Source organism: Chenopodium quinoa, unplaced genomic scaffold (assembly GCF_001683475.1).
Source record: "Chenopodium quinoa cultivar QQ74 unplaced genomic scaffold, ASM168347v1, whole genome shotgun sequence".
Taxonomy (NCBI): domain Eukaryota; kingdom Viridiplantae; phylum Streptophyta; class Magnoliopsida; order Caryophyllales; family Amaranthaceae; genus Chenopodium; species Chenopodium quinoa.
The window spans coordinates 19,181-37,650 of NW_018744887.1; the positions used below are offsets into that span (position 1 = coordinate 19,181).

General features: G+C 36.3%; 1 protein-coding gene across 1 annotated transcript; it reads right to left on the bottom strand.

Moving 5' to 3' along the window:
- Positions 1–8,878: 8,878 nt before the first annotated feature.
- LOC110705907 (mediator of RNA polymerase II transcription subunit 27-like) lies at positions 8,879–18,443 on the bottom strand. Its single transcript, XM_021883823.1, has 7 exons — positions 17,957–18,443; positions 17,469–17,634; positions 12,093–12,534; positions 10,105–10,164; positions 9,953–10,021; positions 9,801–9,844; positions 8,879–9,726 (listed from the first exon to the last, which is right to left on the bottom strand). The coding sequence occupies exons 1-7, from the start codon at positions 18,285–18,287 to the stop codon at positions 9,555–9,557; spliced, it is 1,284 nt and encodes a 427-aa protein (XP_021739515.1). The 5' UTR covers positions 18,288–18,443; the 3' UTR covers positions 8,879–9,554.
- Between the last annotated feature and the right edge of the window lie 27 nt (positions 18,444–18,470).

The window sequence follows — 18,470 nt, forward strand, 5'->3', positions numbered from 1 at the left end:
AATATAATTTGATACTAAAAATATAATCTTTATACTAAAATCAAACCCCAAAAAAATTAAATTAACATTAATCAAAATAATGAAACAAAGGAGGATGAAAATAAGACTAACCTTTTTGTGTGGAAAATTTTTGGAGATTCATGGGGTATTTATAGGAGAGAATTATTGTAGGGTAAAAAGGAAGATTGGACATCATAAAAATAATGGGTCAATTAAGTAAACAAATGGGTTAGGCTTGTTTGATTAATTTGTTCAAATAATTGTCGACCCAGATTAATAATTTGAAACTTTTGAAATTAAATTCCGAAAAATAATAAATAAATATTATAAATAAAATGAAATTTCATTTATAAAATATTTTATAAATACGAGGGATTACATTTAGGGAATAATGCTTGATTTGCGTGTTTGTGTGTTAGTTTAGAGAAATGCGTGCTTTTAGTGGTTTTCTTATTATTTTATTCATTTCTCGGCTTTTTCCCTCGCTTCTCCGTTTGTTTGACTTGTTTTGTAGGTGTGTCGAGCTTCCCAGGATTTAATCATCAAGGAGGGAGCTCAATTGCATTCAAGGAATTTAACGGTTAGGGAAGCCAAACACGCAAGTCAAGCCAATCTAAAAAAACAAAGGAAAATGAAGGCTTACAAAGTATCAAAAAGGACCTTTGTTCATTGTTTCGGCTATATCTCACGTTTTACATATTGGATTGAGGTGATTGAAGTTGGGTTGGAAACTAGACTTGAAGAGCTTTCCAATGATAGGTCGCACGCCTTCAAACGATTCCTAGATCGTGAGTTACAACCTTCCAAAGTTGTCCCTGCAAATCTGTCGTAACCCATTTCTGCCATTTTGGGCAGTAACTCTCCGCGGGCTGGCCGCGGGCGTGGCTTCCGGGGTGTCCACGGGCGCGGCCGATTTCTCCAAGGGAGCGGACTTCTGGGTCTTTTACGATTTTAAGTTTCTTTTCTCCTTTTTTTTATAGATTGTTTTTGGGGGCTATTATTATAATTCATTCACATAATTCTTAGTCTTAGAATAGTTTTCTCTCTTAAGTTGAGAGCTTCTCTCTCTAGATTAGGAGTAGTTTTAGAGAGAGAAAGTTAAGGATTTCAATGGTGATTGAGAGATTGAAGATACAAGGGTGACAATTGTGTTCAAGATCTTCTCTATTATCAATGAGCATTCTTAACTCTATCTCACCTTATTTCTTTGTTTAATTTCATGTTTGTTTGGTTTAATTTTGATGTTTGATGCTTGATTAGTGTAATTGTTCTTGATATTTTGTTGATTCTTGATTTCCATAGTTGTTAGTTGATAGATGATGATTCTTGAATAGTTGTTTGGCTAGGAATTGGGTGAAACTTGTATGATTGATTAATTGTGATTAATTTGGGAATTGTGTTGATTAATTGTTGAGGTTAAAGTGATTAGTGAAGGTTTTCATGTGTCTAATTCAATTAGACCTTGAGAATTATGCTAGATTGCATTGTAATTGCTAATGACATGAACAATTGATTTAGGAATTGCAATTATCGATTGGTTTTGATTGTGATTCTCTTAGTTTGTTATTCATAGTGAACCCTAGCTTAACAATTAGGAGATAGCTCTTTGATTCCTATTGATTGCTCTTATCATTATTCCTCACAACCTTTGATTGGCATGCTCTTCCCAAGTTGTTGCAATTGACATGATTACTTGTTGATCCCCGTTCCTAGTGTTTTATTTCCTTGGTTACTTGTTTTGTTAGTTGTTAGTATTCTCTCTTACCTTCGTCTTCGACCTAGCTTAGGCGCATAATTGAAAGTGTTTTAACATTACCGTTCCTTTGGGTTCGACCCTTGACTTACCTCTATACTCATATTTAGGTTTGTTAAGTGTTTATAAATTTAGTTTGACCGAGGGAAAATTAGATAACGACCTAGTTTTCCCCTCGGAAAAATGGCGCCGTTGCCGGGGAACGGTGTCTATGTTTGAGTTTTTTTTATTGCTTGAGTCTAGGTCTTTGTATATACTTTTCTTTGATTTGATTTTTGTTTGTTTTGTATAAAAATGGCATGTCTATCATTTCCTCAATTTGACAATGAGCCTTTTTGTGAATATTTCAATAGACTTGACGGATTTTTGGACTATAATTGTTGTAGTCTTTGGGAGACTTGTGAGATTTGCTATTTTGGTTTGAATGAGCAAACTAGGGATGAAGTTGAATGCATGCATAATGGTGAATTTAGAGCATTGTCAATTGATGATGCTTGGGATTTTTATGTTTGGTTTGCTAGGGATGTTTATAATAGGGGTATTCATGATTCTAATATTGATGTGCAATGTCTTAATTTTTCTAATATTAGCATGAATTCCCAAGATTTGTCACATGAGCCCTTAAGTGAACCTAGAACACATTATTTCAACTTTATTTCTCCTTTTGTTCATGATGATGAAGTGCAAGCTCAAGTTGATGCTAATGGTGTGTTTCAATATTCTTCATTATTTACCATTCCTTCTTGTGATGTGCTTCATTCCCTTAATGATGAATCTCATGTTATAAATTGTGCCCCCACTCTCCAATGTGATTTATATGCTCATGACCTTAATGTTGATTCTTCCAATCTTGGTTGTTCTTCTTTTTCTCTTGTTGAGCCTCAACCGTCTACATCTTTTGAATCTCTTGTTGATATATTTGAGTCTCAAATTAGGTGCATTGAGCTTGATAATGAGCTTGGGCCTAGTAAGGAGATGATTCTTAATTCTATTAGAGGTCAATTAGAGATAATGAAAAAGAATGAGGAGTGTATTGAGGAGGAAAAGAGAAGAGGAGAAGAGTTAGAAAGCCAATTGTCATCCTTGATGCTTGTTTGTGAAAAATCCCAATTTAATGTGTGTGTTGAGGATGATGATGATGATTTTGAGCAACCAAGAGAGTGTGAGGATCCCATTGGTGAGCATTTGAGTGATGGCGAAGGAGTTGAAAACTAAGAGAGTGTTGAATTTGATTATCCAAACATTCCTTCCCATCTTGATGAGTCTCTTGTGCATGATTGTGATTCTTCTATCCATGAGTATCTAGACTTGTTTGAGGTTATGTCCAATGCGTTCTTTGATAGTCAAAAGAAAACCCATATCCTTTTAAATGAGTTCATTGAGGATGCTTCATGGGAGAGAGATGAGTTTGAAATAAATTTGCATCCATTCATGCATGGTTTTGAGACTTTAGGCTTTAAAGTTGTTGAGGGAGTTGTTGTTCATAGTTGTGATGGAGGGGATTATGTTGTTCCTCTTGGAGGTTGGATGTTTGAGGGAGATGGATCTCATGAGTGTTCATCTTTTGAGGACTCTATGATTGATTTCCATGCTCTTATTGGTGATTTGAGGCATGGTGGTGAGAAAAAGTTCATTTGTGAGACCATAGCCCCTTTTCTCTTTTCTCATACCCCTTTTTCAAGATGATTCAACCATATCCCTTACACTCCTATTTCCCTCCCTTCTTTTGTCAATGAGCCTATTGGGGACCCTCTTTTCTATGATGATTTGTATGTAGCTCATTTATCCCCAATTGAGGAAAAGGGTGATGTTGCCACCCAAAAATATTTTGAGGAGAGTTTGCCTTCTTTTTCTTCTTGTTCTTCTTTTTCTTTTTCTTCATATTTTGTTGAATTTTCTTTTGATTCTTCCTCTTCCTTTTCTTGGCATCTCTCTCCTCATTTGCGTGCACTATCCTTGTTGCACGTACTCTTTGCGTAATTTGCCTACCTTCTCTCCTATGAAATGTGTAGTAGTGCATTTGACAAGCTCTTGCGCGCGTTGAATTATTATTTTCTAGAGCGGTCAAGCTTGGACCTTAAGCAAGCCTTTCTCGAGAAGTAACCCGTGTTTTATTGCTTTCATTTTCTTTTCTTTTTAGAATAGATTTTCTCTCATGGAAATGTTTGTGTTCCTTTTGCTAGGTACATGACTTGATATACTTTGGTGCTTCTATTTCGATCAAGAATCAAGGAAGATTGGCACCACATTTGCTAGCATATAGAAGGCAAGATTCAATATTAGAGGTTGTTAGCTTTGAAAGGTTAAAATTGGGTCATAATGCGAGTATTTACACCCACCTAATATCCGGTAATATCCTTCCTTCCTCTTTCTCTAGTGGATGATGACTTGTTGGACATATGTTGGTTTGATTGGATTAATCTCCTTGTTTTTCCCCTCCCGTGGAATATTTGATTTATGTTTGAGCATGTTGTCTCATTCAAGCTTGGGGGAGGGTATTATATCATGTTTGGTGGAATGGTGATTCATATATTTCATGCACCTTTGCATATGCTTTTCCATGTTCTCATATTTTGAAAAACTCCAAAAAGATTTTTGTTTTTATCAAGGCAAATTTTCAATGTGTTTTGTTTTGTTCTTGCTTTGGACATAATAACAATTGGACTTGTATACTTGAATGCTTTTCTCCCTAAGTGGTAGTGGTGTGCACTGTTTGAGATTACGTTTGGTTGATTCTAGGATAAAAACATGCTAAGGTAGTTGTCTAGAACTAGGTGGATCATGAAGCCGAATTCTACTTGTTTGTGGCATGTTGGTAGTTGATCCGTATCTTCGATTTGACAACCTTAGTGAGTTTTTGCTACAACCATGTGAGATTCATACTGCTTTCAACATTTTCTTGCATGAGTGGCGTAGATCCTTGACTTTCGCAAACCTAATCTTGAATCTTAACGTATGATTCCTAAGACCGAGACCGAACCACCTAGGGAGGACAAAGGCATCTTTTCGGGGTGGTACTTTTTCTTTTCTAGGATAGTTTTCATTTTCTTAAGTTTTTGGGTTTACATTTGCCTACTTGCTAACCTTTTGAGGCTCTTTCCCTTCTTTTCAAGCCACATTTCTAGATCTTGAGCCTTATGTTTCATTTTCGTTTCCATTCTTGGTTTTTGTGAAGCAATTTTTCATTATTGTTTGAGTTTGTGGTGGAGGAGTTTGGATATTTGGTTCTCTTGAAAGCAAGTTTGTGTTGTGTATATCTTGTGAATAATGACAAGTGAATAAATGAAAAAGCCGTCCAAAGTAAAAAAAAAGGCGAGGACAAAGCAAGTGCAAAGTTGAAAAAGCCGTCCAAAGTTAAAACAGGCGAGGACAAAGCACTAATTATAAAATATGAAAAAAAAGGGAAAAAAAATAAAAATAAAAAAGGTGAAAATTGCAAAAATATTTTTATATGAGTATTCTTCCTTTTTGGGCATTGAGGACAATGCTCCATTTAAGCTTGGGGGGGAAGCGTTCTCACGCTTTTTGTGTATATGTTTGTGATCTTAGCTTTGATTAAGCTTGGGGGTGTTGGTATTTTTGTTTGGTGATTACTTGGTTATGGTGTAAAGAAATGCGCAATCTTTGCTTCACAATTTAGGTTAACCACCAAATTTTAAATTTAGCCTACCTTAACCCTTTTTGCCTTACGTTACAACCTTTGGGAAGACCTTTTGACCTAGGGGTTGAGTCATTCATTGGTGGAGGGAATCATGGGTTATAGCCTAAGGAAAGGGGATGCGAAGTCAAGATGTCGAGTAAGCCAAAAATTTGATCTTTTTCCGGTTCCATCGTGGAATCTATGAGACGCTCACTAAGGGGAGATATGAGACTAGTAGGGGGAACGCGGTAAGACCATTTGGGATGAGACTAGTTCCTATGCTTAGCATATTTATGTTTCAATCAACCTTAGGTATCTTGGAGCGTGCACTCCCTTACTTCTTTAGAAAGATTTGCATTCATTTGTGCTTGTACATTTTAAAAAGTCCTTTCATGAACATGTGTTTGCTCTTCTTTTCTTTTGATTTCCTTCTTTATGCTTTGCCTTGTTTGTATTATTATGAGAGTTATGGGTTAATCTCTTAGGAAACTTTTACGAGAGCATCACTCGTCCTCTAGGGCGATCTAGGGGTTTATATGGCTTGTCTTTAGGTGCTAAAATTGACCGTGATTCCTACGAAAGTGATTTAGTGTATATTCTCATCCTCTATCTTTCTTGTTTCTTTATTTCCTTGAATAAATTCATCATTTTTCCCTTGGGTTGGATTTTATTTTGCTCGAAGACGAGCAAAAGTTTAGCTTGGGTGAATTTGATCCGTGCCATTTATGGCACCTTTAGACTATGTTTTCTTTATATTTCTATGCTCGTTTTTAGTCGTTTATGTCGTGTTTTTAGGGAATAATGCTTGATTTGCGTGTTTGTGTGTTAGTTTAGAGAAATGCGTGCTTTTAGTGGTTTTCTTATTATTTTATTCATTTCTCGGCTTTTTCCCTCGCTTCTCCGTTTGTTTGACTTGTTTTGTAGGTGTGTCGAGCTTCCCGGGATTTAATCATCAAGGAGGGAGCTCAATTGAATAAGGAATTTAACGGAGCCAAGTTACGGAAGCCAAGCACGCAAGTCAAGCCAATCCAAAAAAACAAAGGAAAATGAAGGCTTACAAAGTATCAAAAAGGACCTTTGTGCATTGTTTCGGCCATATCTCGAGTTTTGCAGATCAGATTGAGGTGATTCAAGTTGGGTTGGAAACTACACTTGAAGAGCTTTCCAATGATAGGTGACACGCCTTCATAAGATTCCTAGATCGTGAGTTACAGTCTTCCAAAGTTGGCCCTGCAAATCTGCCGTAACCCATTTCTGCCATTTTGGGCAGTAACTCTCCGCGGGCTGGCCGCGGGCTTCCCGCGGGCGCAGGCCTTGGCCCCGCAGGCGCGGGATTTAGCCGCGGGCGCGGCTTCCAAGGTGTTCGCGGGCGTGGCCGATTTATCCGAGGGCGCGGACTTCTGGGTCTTTTACGATTTTAAGTTTCTTTTCTCCTTTTGTTTATAGATTGTTTTTGGGGGTTATTATTATCATTCATTCACATAATTCTTAGTATTAGAATAGTTTTCTCTCTTAGGTTGAGAGCTTTTCTCTCTATATTAGGCTAGATTAGGAGTAGTTTTAGAGAGAGAAAGTGAAGGATTTCAATGGTGATTGAGAGATTGAAGATACAAGGGTGACAATTGTGTTCAAGATCTTCTCTATTATCAATGAGCATTCTTAACTCTATCTCACCTTATTGCTTTGTTTAATTTCATGTTTGTTTGGTTTAATTTTGATGTTTGATGCTTGATTAGTGTAATTGTTCTTGATATTTTGTTGATTCTTGATTTCCATAGTTGTTAGTTGATAGATGATGATTCTTGAATAGTTGTTTGGCTAGGAATTGGGTGAAACTTGTATGATTGATTAATTGTGATTGATTTGGGAATTGTGTTGATTAATTGTTGAGGTTAAAGTGATTAGTGAAGGTTTGCATGTGTGTAATTCAATTAGGCCTTGAGAATTATGCTAGATTGCATTGTAATTGCTAATGACATGAACAATTGATTTAGGAATTGCAATTATCGATTGGTTTTGATTGTGATTCTCTTAGTTTGTTATTCATAGTGAACCCTAGCTTAACAATTAGGAGATAGCTCTTTGATTCTTATTGATTGCTCTTATCATTAGTCCTCACAACCTTTGATTGGCATGCTCTTCCCAAGTTGTTGCAATTGACATGATTACTTGTTGATCCCCGTTCCTAGTGTTTTATTTCCTTGGTTACTTGTTTTGTTAGTTGTTAATATTCTCTCTTACCTTCGTCTTCGACTTATCTTAGGCGCATAATTGAAAGTGCTTGAACATTACCGTTCCTTTGGGTTTGACCCTTGACTTGCCTCTATACTCGTATTTAGGTTTGTTAAGTGTTTATAAATTTAGTTTGACCGAGGGAAGATTAGATAACGACCTAGTTTTCCCCTCGTCAAGCGGCTGAACCAGTAGCTGCCTGAGCTGCGGGCGCGCTGGTTATCGCTGTTTTGCAGGATCGCTTTCAGGGGCTATATCTTCAGTTTTAGGTTGTTTATCGGAGTGTGTGACCTATCATTGGAAATCTCTTCAAGTCAAGTCTAGTTTCCTACGCAATTTGAATCGCTGCAATCCAATTTGTAGAACTCAAGTTATGATCAAAAGAATGAAAAAAGGTCATTTTTAATACTTCGTAAACCATCACTTTTCTTCGTTTCTAACTCAAATTCAATCCCGAAAGATGCATAGAGACCCTTATAGATTCTATTATCACTTCATATGCTTATAATGTTTGAACTAAGCTTCCACATATACATATCCTTCATTTAATGACCTCAATTCATCGACGTTTCGTTCTTTCATTGTAAACTATGAAATAAAATGTCTAAATAGTTATGAAAACTACCTAAAAACATTAGAAAAACACAAACGAAGCGTAATAGAGCATAAAACAAACAAGTTATGCATTTGCGACTTGATAAGCGACTAAAAGACCTAAAAAGCAACTATAGTGTAGCATAAACATACCTATAAATCGTATATGGATGTGATTTATCACTTAACACAAATCAAGCCGTGATTGGGGAAAAAAACAAATAAAAAATAAAACAGAATACCTAGCCCTTCTCCCTTCCTCCACCGGACTGCCCAACCCATCTCTCCCTCTCTCGTCGACCCTCCCCCACCCCTGTCATCACCCTCCCCCTTCCCTCTAAATCACAATCCCCTTTCCTTGAAACCCCTTCCCACTCCCAGCCGCTCCCCCACTCTCGAAAGCCCTAGCCGCTAGCTAAAGGCTGTTTTTTTACACGTTACTCCCTTCATTTTTATTAAAGTGTCTAATTTGACATTGACACTATTCACAATTTCACAGGCACCTATTTGATTAGTGTTTGTATTTCATATATTAAATTAAATATAATCATACGAGTAGTTAACTATTTATTAGAATCATCTCAATGCATAATTTTCGAATATCAACTTTATATAATCTATACCTACTAATACTATTATTAGTAAATAAGATTCCTTATTGGCACTTCCACTCAAACTAAAACACTTAAATAAAAACAGGGGAGTACAAACAATAAATCACTAGAAATACTTAAATTGATGTTTCATTCATTGCAATTGCAACCATTATCAATTCTTCTAGCCAAATCTAGAATCCTATAAGAGCATTATAAATATTTCTATTCTATAAAGGCCCACTATGAGGCCATACTCCTCAAAAATAATAGGGCTTTTGAGTTTTACATAGAAAGTGATGTCTGAGTTTGCGATCAACTGCAAAAAAAAAAAAAAAGACTTTATATGGTTTTAAGCCGTACAGAGAAGTCCAATGAAGGTGCTAATACTGAGGCAATACTACAGCTTATATTCAAATAAGAGGGTGTACACAAAAATTAATACAAAAAAAAAATACACATAAAAAAAAAAGTGATTAGCGAGAATAAGGCAATAAATCTATAGAACTTGCAGAAAACTAGCTATACTTCTTTCGGTAGCACCATCTATTATGATGGTGTAGCACATTATCTGCGTCCTGCATTTGGATTTTTAAAGCTGTAGCCTTCACCTCTTTTGTACAATAGCTCAATAACAGTCAATCACCCTTCTACAAGAGTTAAACTATGTTATTTTCTCCAGAGAGTTTGCTTCAGGAAACTTTCATACCAGTCTTAAGTACATTAGAATATAACTGGAACACTACACATCTGGTGGGGAGCAGCTAACATGATACACTTGCCCAGTGTTTGAAGTCTGATCCTTTAGCAGACCTGATGCCGCCTTAGCAGCAAGCAGGTTTTGGTAGGGACGATGTACAGGAGGCAATAATAATGCTGATTGTCTATCCATTGAGATAATCCTTTCACATTTGCTACATAGACAAACAACAAAGGTCAGACAAAGCAAAGAGAGAAAATAAACACCTGTTTTTGGTCACATTATCACCTGCATGCTTGTGTAAATAGGTTCTGATAGCCGCTGATCCAATGCTTCAAAAGCACATATCATAATCAGTAAAACAATGTAAAACCTAGAATTATATTGGACAAAGGATGCTAATAGACATTACAGTGTATCAAGGAACAAATTAATCATACCAGAAGAAGATACAGAGCCATCTCAGATTTATTTCCAAGGAAATGTTGTAGAGCTATATTAGAAAATTCCTGCAAATAGGGGAAGAAAAGTTTTAACTAAATAACCCTTCACATAATAGCATTGTGAATTCTGTAGACAAAAGATAAATTACCGTTATATGCCTATAAGCATTATAAAGTGATGAACCTCTTGCATGTACATGGCTCCCTCCCTGCAAATGAGAAAGCAGCAGCACTCTGAGAATCTCAAAATAAAGTCTAAAGTGCTAATGATTGAACACAACAGCAACAAATCAACACAGCATTGGTATTGTAGAACTCAATTCAAGCACCAGTTACTGGGAATCAAAAGTTCAAGGAAATTGTCAAATAAGGTCTCAAATTTAGGAATATAGAAAAAATTCACCTTTCTCTAACAGTAAACATAACATTTGTTGGCAAACTGCTAGTGACATCATTTATCATTGCGTATGAATTCCTGAACCTAAGAGGCTCTAATTATAGCTCCATCTAGCATCAACTATCCCAATCCCCATGTAACTTAACTTGCAACATGACTACAGTAACAAATCCAAAATGTTATTCCCATATGGATGGGGTTGGCAGCATAAATCAAGAATCTATCTTTTGTGGTCATCCACAGAGACCTCTTCTTCCATTTACTTCTATCCAGTACAACATACTCCTGCAAACACTTTTTTAATGGTGTTTCCGTGAAGTAACGATCCTCCCTCAGTCCAAGTCACCTTAGGCCTCCCTCGGTTTCTTTAGAAATTTCCATAAACCCTCCACCTTCCTTACCAGTGCATCCTAAGGTTGACATCTCACATGCCCAAACCAGCATATGTGACAATCAATCACAGACAGGACAGAATGATTGCTTTCCAAAGTAGTACCTTATCTTTTATCAGGGTTTATTATAACTATTCAACGCCACCTAAAGCTCTCTATACCAAAGATTTTGTAAGGCACAAGCAATTCAGAAGGGCAGGAAATATTGAAAAAAAGAAAAAATAAATAATCACAAGCAGCAATTGCGTAAATCCTTAAGCCCACCAAAAGAAAAAAAGAAAAGAAAAATAAAATATAGAGGGGTATAAAACATATTATGACATTAAGAACGAGCCGTAACCCAGCTTGCACGGCCAAGTGGTCTCAAACATTAAATGCTTAGAAATTTTTTATTACAACTTTATGTCCTATTTCCTATAGTTTCTTCAGCATTTACTCCATATACAGTGCGGAAGAGTATAACACAAGTTGAAGAGACATGCTCAGCATTGTATCAGCACACAGCAGGCAAAATTACAAGCAAAATAAGTGAGTATCATTTTTAAGGTCTCAGAGTGTCTATCTTATTTCACCTGCCACATGAGGATCCCACTACTTGACATTTGCAACTATACTAAGCCCACACAGCTACAATGAGAGTTGTTGTGATGGATCTTATTAGCAGTATTCAGGAAACCTTCCCTTAGTAACTCACTAATCCCAATATTTTTCTAATGCAGGCTTAGAATGCAACCAAGACTAGCACATAAAATAATAAAACAGGCTCCGTCTAATTATTGAATCAAAAATCATGACCCATATATAAGATAATATTGTAATCATGTGTTGTACATACTAGACAATTAAGATGCTACATATACAGTTCTTTGTACACTGCTTTTAATAGGCATATTCTTGGTTGCAAGATGATATTCGTCTTGAAATTACCATACAAAAGGACTTGCATTTTCGGAGGAATTGAACAGAACATACATCTGTTTTGATGAAAGAAGCTTTTCAGATAATAACCACCTTTTATAATATGTTTATTTTCAACACACTGTGGTCACTGTCTACGACATGTTCCTAATAAAGGCACCTTTCTCAACCAATCTGCCTAAATTCAGCCACTTAACTATATGGAAAATAATGTTCCTCATACAAAGTTGATATGTGTTACATGTAAACCTTTTTTAATTTTAAGCTTTGTTTTTTTATGATTGTCCGATTTCAGGATTGAAAACATATAGTTTTTAGAAAATCATTTGGCGAGAATATACAACCAAATCTACATGTGTGTCACTTCCATGTTTGTGCAAGACCATATGATCAAGTATAAATGTAAATATTCCATGGCAAAGCTGACTACCTCATCCGGTGAAAAGAAGGCAACTGCATCAGGATCTGTAGAACCAACAGGGTGAAGGGACACGACAGCTCTAAAGACAGAAGGAATAAATAATTCAACCACAGCAACTTTATCTGAGGAGACATGCGGAGATTCAGGTCTTAAACTACTTGGACCATGGTAGGCTTGTGCCATTGACGTATTAAAGGCATCCTCATTGGCTGACGCAGGAAGTGAAGAAGCTCGCTTCAACCACTCTAACCTTTCATAAGTGTAAATCTTCATGTCAGGCACTTCTTTCTCCAGACTTTCTAAAGTATCAGTTAGTGTCCTGTAATTACTACTTTCTTCTGGGTTTTCGACCAATGATTCTTGAGAAACACATTGTTTCTTTGAAGATGATTCACAGTCAAGATGAGGAAAAAATCTTCGCTTTTGATCTGCGAATGACTTTAGGGCTAGTCTGCAATTTGCAGAAGGATAACTCATAATTCAGTAGGATTAACAAGTAATAGACTGAACATTATCTTGATGCAATTAACTCTATCAGCAAGATAATAAGAAAAACCAAAAACAATGTTTAAAATAGGCACCTTTTTGAAATTGAATTGTGCAATTAAAGTACATAATGCTAGAAATATGAGTGATGGCAGAATTATTGGTTCATGTATGAGACATTTGACAAGCGCACTTTAGGGCGCGCTTTAGAGCATATTTTAGGATGATTTTGGATGTATTTGGGGCCGTTTTGGCCGATTATTACCTTGTTATGCTTACGTTCCCCATATTACGTGCTTCACGGGTTTTCGGTTTGTTTTTGATGTGTTTTCAGGTAATGTCAACCGAGTTTAATCGGATCCCGAGCCCTTGATGCGTAACCGAGCTAGCCTTGACCGAAGTCCGATGAGTTAAGGAAGTTCAAGTGCCGTGCATTGACTACATAGCACAGGCACCACGGCCGTGTTACCATAGGCACACCCGTGCTGGCCTATAAGCAAGCAACCCCAGGCAAGGCAGCACGGCCGTGTCAGTATCCACGCACCAGCACGGCCGTGCAGGCCATTAGCACGGCCGTGCCAGATGTTGCCCTTGCCCGTGTCAGCTTCAGTACGAGCCCCGTGCTAGAGCATATTCAGCACGGCCGTGTCATTTTTAGCACGGACGTGCCAGGAAGCTGCACGGCCGTGCCAAATTGAAGAAGAAATCCGGTTTACTTACTGACAAGCTAGCACGGCCGTGCCAAATACAGCACGGCCGTGCTGATCCAGGGTTAACTGCGCGCTTGACTTCTCCGAATTAGAAGACGTATATAAGGCTCGACTTTAAGAGGACTTTGGAGACAGTTTTAGAGATAGTTTTTGAGAGCCTTTGTAGAGAGTTATTGGAGAACGTTCTTAGTATTAGAGATTCATTAGTTTTCTTAGAGATTATTCTAGCGATTTTAGTTTTCTTGGATTGATTTGAAGCAAGATTTGCGAAGATTCTTTGTTTTATTCATTGACGACGGATATCAAAGTTCTGAACTTTTCCATTGATTCGCATCAATACAATTGGTATTATTCATTCTTGTTTATTAATCAAGCTTTATTATTCCTTAATCAGAATTCATGTTTATATTTATTATGCTTTTGGAATTCATTATTGCTTTGATTATGAATATGTGTGAGTAGTCTCCTAGCTAGGGTTTCGGGATGAAACCCGGCCTAGGTAACCTATGTAATTGAGGATTGATTTTGATAAACGGATTGTGATTAAATTGATTATATGCGATTGCATGTTAATTCATTATAATAGGAGTAGCTAACCTAGAATCTTGAATTTGATTGCATGATATTCTTGATTTGAACAAGAGATTGTGAATTGAGTATTTCATTATTGAATATGGTTTGATTATGTATCGAGTAATGTTAAGTGCATGAGAAATCCAAGCTTAGTATTGCCCGTTGTCTTCCTATCACATGATATTGATCAGACTTATAGTCTTTGCATATCCCGTTTATCTCTGTGATTCCTTGTTGCTTAGTTACCAATGGTTAGGCGGATTCCCGTTCTCCCTAGTGTCTTAGTTTATTGATTTATTCCATCTTATTAGTAGTATTTTAGAACACCATTTTCATTGATTTCGAACTAGATTAGGTTTAAGATTAATTTGCAATTACTCTCGTTCCTCGTGGACCGAACCTTTATTTGCCATTGTACTTGGTTATAGGGTGTTCGTATAAGTATTGTTTGATTGAGAGTTAGATTGTAGCGACCGATTTAACCTTCGTCAACATTAAAAGAGATGAATGGCAGAAAAATCATTGGCAAACAAGAAAAAATGATTAGTTAGAAACATTATGATAGAAAGAACATGGTGAGAATGTCATGGCCACAAAGGACTTATGCCTAGATAAGAACTTATAAGCTCCCTTTAGACTATATAAAATGGTACATATTGATAATTTCCATCACCTGAACATACAAATCACAAGATAGATATAAGTTCCCTTTGCACTAATATATGCAATTTAATAGACAATTAACTTGAATGTGCAGAAACTACGGTCTCATGTACCTAACGCATTTCAGGGACATATACAGTATAATTAAAAGTATGGATCCAAAACAAGGCATCACAATTATTAGCTCAAGTAAAAGCATCACACCCTCCAACACTCTAAGAGTTTTATAAGTAGAAAACACTCCATTCTTCAAGATTAATTTTCTATTCCTATTTTGAATTTACCTTGCTAAAACTTAATCACATCAATTTTTTATTTTTACTCGTTTTGTATATCGGCATTTATTATATGATGATCTTGATGGGATGCGGATGTAGAACTCTCTCTAACCTCATTGTTGAAGCTATCACTCCATGATATTAAAATTTTCTTCATAGTACAGATTTTTGGATCTTTGTTGGTCCTTGGATCTCTCAGTTAGACATGTATAGTTTCTCATTTGCCCAATGACTCGTATTTCATTGACAATTAAACACACACATAGGCCGAATTTGGTTCAATTTTATTTTGACTTTCTAAGAGCTCATAACATGAAGCATAATCTAATACTTCATTCCTAAAAGTTTGACCCTCTTGGTTTTTACATGGTCTCCATTGCACATCTTTGACCATTAAACAACTTTGCTACGTATACGTGATATTATGAAAATGAAGATTTACATTGAGGCTTAGGCTCATCATGGGGCTTTCTCAATTGTGCAACCCTTTTTTCAGTAACATGAGTCCTAACAAATCTACAACATTCCGTGTTGCCAAAATCTAATCATAACACTAAGTAAAACATGTAACATTTGAAAAAAGCTAGTTGGACCATGTTGTCTTGCTACTTAACCAACCACTAATCTCGGTCTTATACCCATATAAGCCATGCACACTAATTATATTTAAGCTACAACATCTTTCCAATATAAGTAATGCCATCAAAAGAGGGACATAGTTATGTGCAACCTAGTCATAATGATGATTGCATTAGGCACTAGCCACACAATAGTCCCTCAAAAATCAAAGAAATGAATCAAAGTATGAGCCAAAAGATTAGGCATTTGGTTCAACCAAGAAGTTTGAAACAATTTCATCACATTAATTCTTAAAGCAATGTTAGTTTATTGGTTTATGTAGCTGCATCTGTATTTGCGTCTTGATTGTCTTTTTGTTGGTAAGCATAATTAGTTTAACTGAAATTTGACTCTCAATCCTTGGAGTTTTTAAATGCTACAAAAGCTCAGTTTTATAATGCTTTAAGATGATGTTTTTGAATTGAACTTTTATTGGCTATTGGGGTTATAAGGTTTTGGATGGAGTGAAAGTATAGAAGTAATTTAAGACGTCAGGACAGAATCTGCAGAGAATTAGATACCAGCAAGTAGTTATCTCCTCATGTATATATCTTATTCTTGGTTAGGACATTAAGAGTTGGTTTAGAATAGTTCTAATTTATCTATTCCTTTTGCATGTACTACTCAGTTGTTATTCCATACAATTATTTTATCATTAGTTAGGCCCTATTCACTTCACATTAAAAAAATAGTATTCAGTAAAATTAATTTCAATTCAGTAAAAATAAGTTTAGTTCAATAAAATTAATTTCAGTTCTGTAAAAATAAGTAACTTTAAAGAAGAAATTTAATACAAAGTTAATAAAAATAATTTCAATTCAACAAAAATAATTTCAGTTCAGTAAAAATAACTTAAGTTCAGCAAATATAGTTCCAAATTAGTAATAATAATTTCAATTCAACAAAAATAAAGTGAAGTGAACCGGGCCTTATTGGTTGAATCTTACTACTTTATTTTATGAACGAAAAATGAGTAAAGCTTAGGTAAATCATGTCTTAACTTATATAGGCACTAAGTGAAGTTTAAAGATGAAACCAAACTTTAGTTTCGATGACCTAGATGCAGACCAGCAAAAGTCCAATACAAGTATATAAGGTCAAGACTAGAAAGATAAGACAAGATAAGAGAAAATCACGTGAAATGAACACTAAGTCCCTTGTTAATCCTAACATTCCTAAGTTATGGCTATTGTTAATCCAAACATTCCAGCTTCTTAAGGTCCTTAACTTCTATCCTAGTCATATGCTGGTATGATCTTCCTTAGCCTCTTCTAAGCTCCCCATTTTCTCAACTCTCTACTTTCCTTACAAGAGTGTCTTCTGATCTCACCTTAACATGTCGAAACCACTGCAATCTATTCTCCCTTATTTTATCCTCAATGTCCACAAATCTACTTCATTTCTAATTCTATCCTTTAAGGGGATCCCATACGTCCATCTCAACATACGCGCATCTTTACTACTATCATCTTCCTAAAGTGATCCTTAATTATTTTGATCAATGTAACCTAAGTCGCCCAAAAATATATCCCCTTTCACTTCAAAGGTATGCTCTTGTCTTCATGCTCTCCATTTCAGCAAATGACTTAATCATGTAGGTCACATCTTTGTTAATAACTTCACTTTCAAAAACTCGCTTGTGGAAGCCTTCTTATTATCTAACATCACTATATGTATATCCCTATTTGAGTTCCTCGTAAGGCTAAAACTACAATTCATTTACTCACTCATGCGCTGCCTTAGTCTAAACACCCAAGATTGTAAGTTTTGCCTATGTTGCTCCAATTTGGAATTAAAATCAACTCTAGTCTCCTCCTACACAATAGCATTGGCAAACAGCATACACCAAGGTATCTCACCTTGGATTCTAAGACATGAAATCTTGTGTTACCAAAAATTAGCTCAAAAAGGTGATTATATGATTAAAAATCTAGCTCATGCCACTCAACAATCCTTAAATTAAAGGAGAAAGAAAGAATGAGATGATCAATAAATAATGTGAAAAAAGATAAGGCATTTTCTACAATATTTATTGCTAACTTAAATCCTTATCTCACCTTGTCCTGTCAACTGCAGATGCACCTGCCTGGCCAGCAAGCTGCCTCTTCCAAGCATATGCAACAACAGCACCATCTGGACAAACTAAAGGCATGTGCAATCCCCAAGAGTTGCTTCGTGATCTGAGCGCATCATTGAGGACCCCAGAAGATTCAAGCTGCCTTCCTGATATGAACAAAAGAAATCAGCAGAATATAAGAACAAATCAGAATTATAACACTCAAAAAATAGTACCACTTGTTACATAAATACATAATACTAGCTTGAACATACATAATTTTATGCGTAGTATTTTTTTTTTCTCTCTTTCAAAATTTTGAAACTTTATTGAATGACACAAAACTAAATACAGTACAAAAACCCAAAATGTAAATCATCAATAGAATTCCAATGCTTTGATTAACCCTAAATTTATCAAAGAAATAAAATCAAAACAATAAAGTAAAGTTAGTAAACCCTAGTGAAGTAAAGAGAATGGAGAACGAACCAATATTGCGAAGATCCTGGAGGTGAACACGCATCGCAGACTCTTCTTTGACGATTAAATTGGCGGTTTTTTGAGGCTGATAAGACTCAGCTGACACAAACAATGCCTCAAGTAAGCGATCAGCCCCGATCCTAATGTCGGCGATAAGGCGAGAGGCTTGCCCCAATCTATCCATTGCCATTGCTACCTGCTTTGGCGGTGCATCTTCGCTTGTTTCCGCCGGAACTTGCGGTTGTTGCTGCTGCTGTTGTTGCGGCTGTTGTTGCAGCGATTGTTGCTGCGAATATTGCTGTAGTTGCTGCTGCTGGTGTAGCTGCGGGTGCTGCAACATTTTCAGTCTTCTTAGATGGTGAAGAGGGAGGGAGGGAGGAAGCAAGGAAGTGAAGTTATGCAGCAATTTCAAACTTTTGGGGGTTTGCTTTGATAGAGCTGTTCATGAGTAGTCCGGCCCGTCTGGCCCGTTAAAATTTGGGTCTAAACACCGTTTTCAGAATTTTTTTTTATTAATGGACGG

Excerpts from the sequence above, each read along its gene's own strand:
- LOC110705907 (XM_021883823.1), bottom strand. The coding sequence starts at position 18,287 with ATGTTGCAGCACCCGCAGCTACACCAGCAGCAGCAACTACAGCAATAT. Across the intron at positions 17,635-17,956 it reads CCAGGATCTTCGCAATATTG|GAAGGCAGCTTGAATCTTCT; the intron begins GTTCGTTCTCCA and ends TGTTCATATCAG. Across the intron at positions 9,845-9,952 it reads TGGCTCTGTATCTTCTTCTG|CATTGGATCAGCGGCTATCA; the intron begins GTATGATTAATT and ends GTGCTTTTGAAG.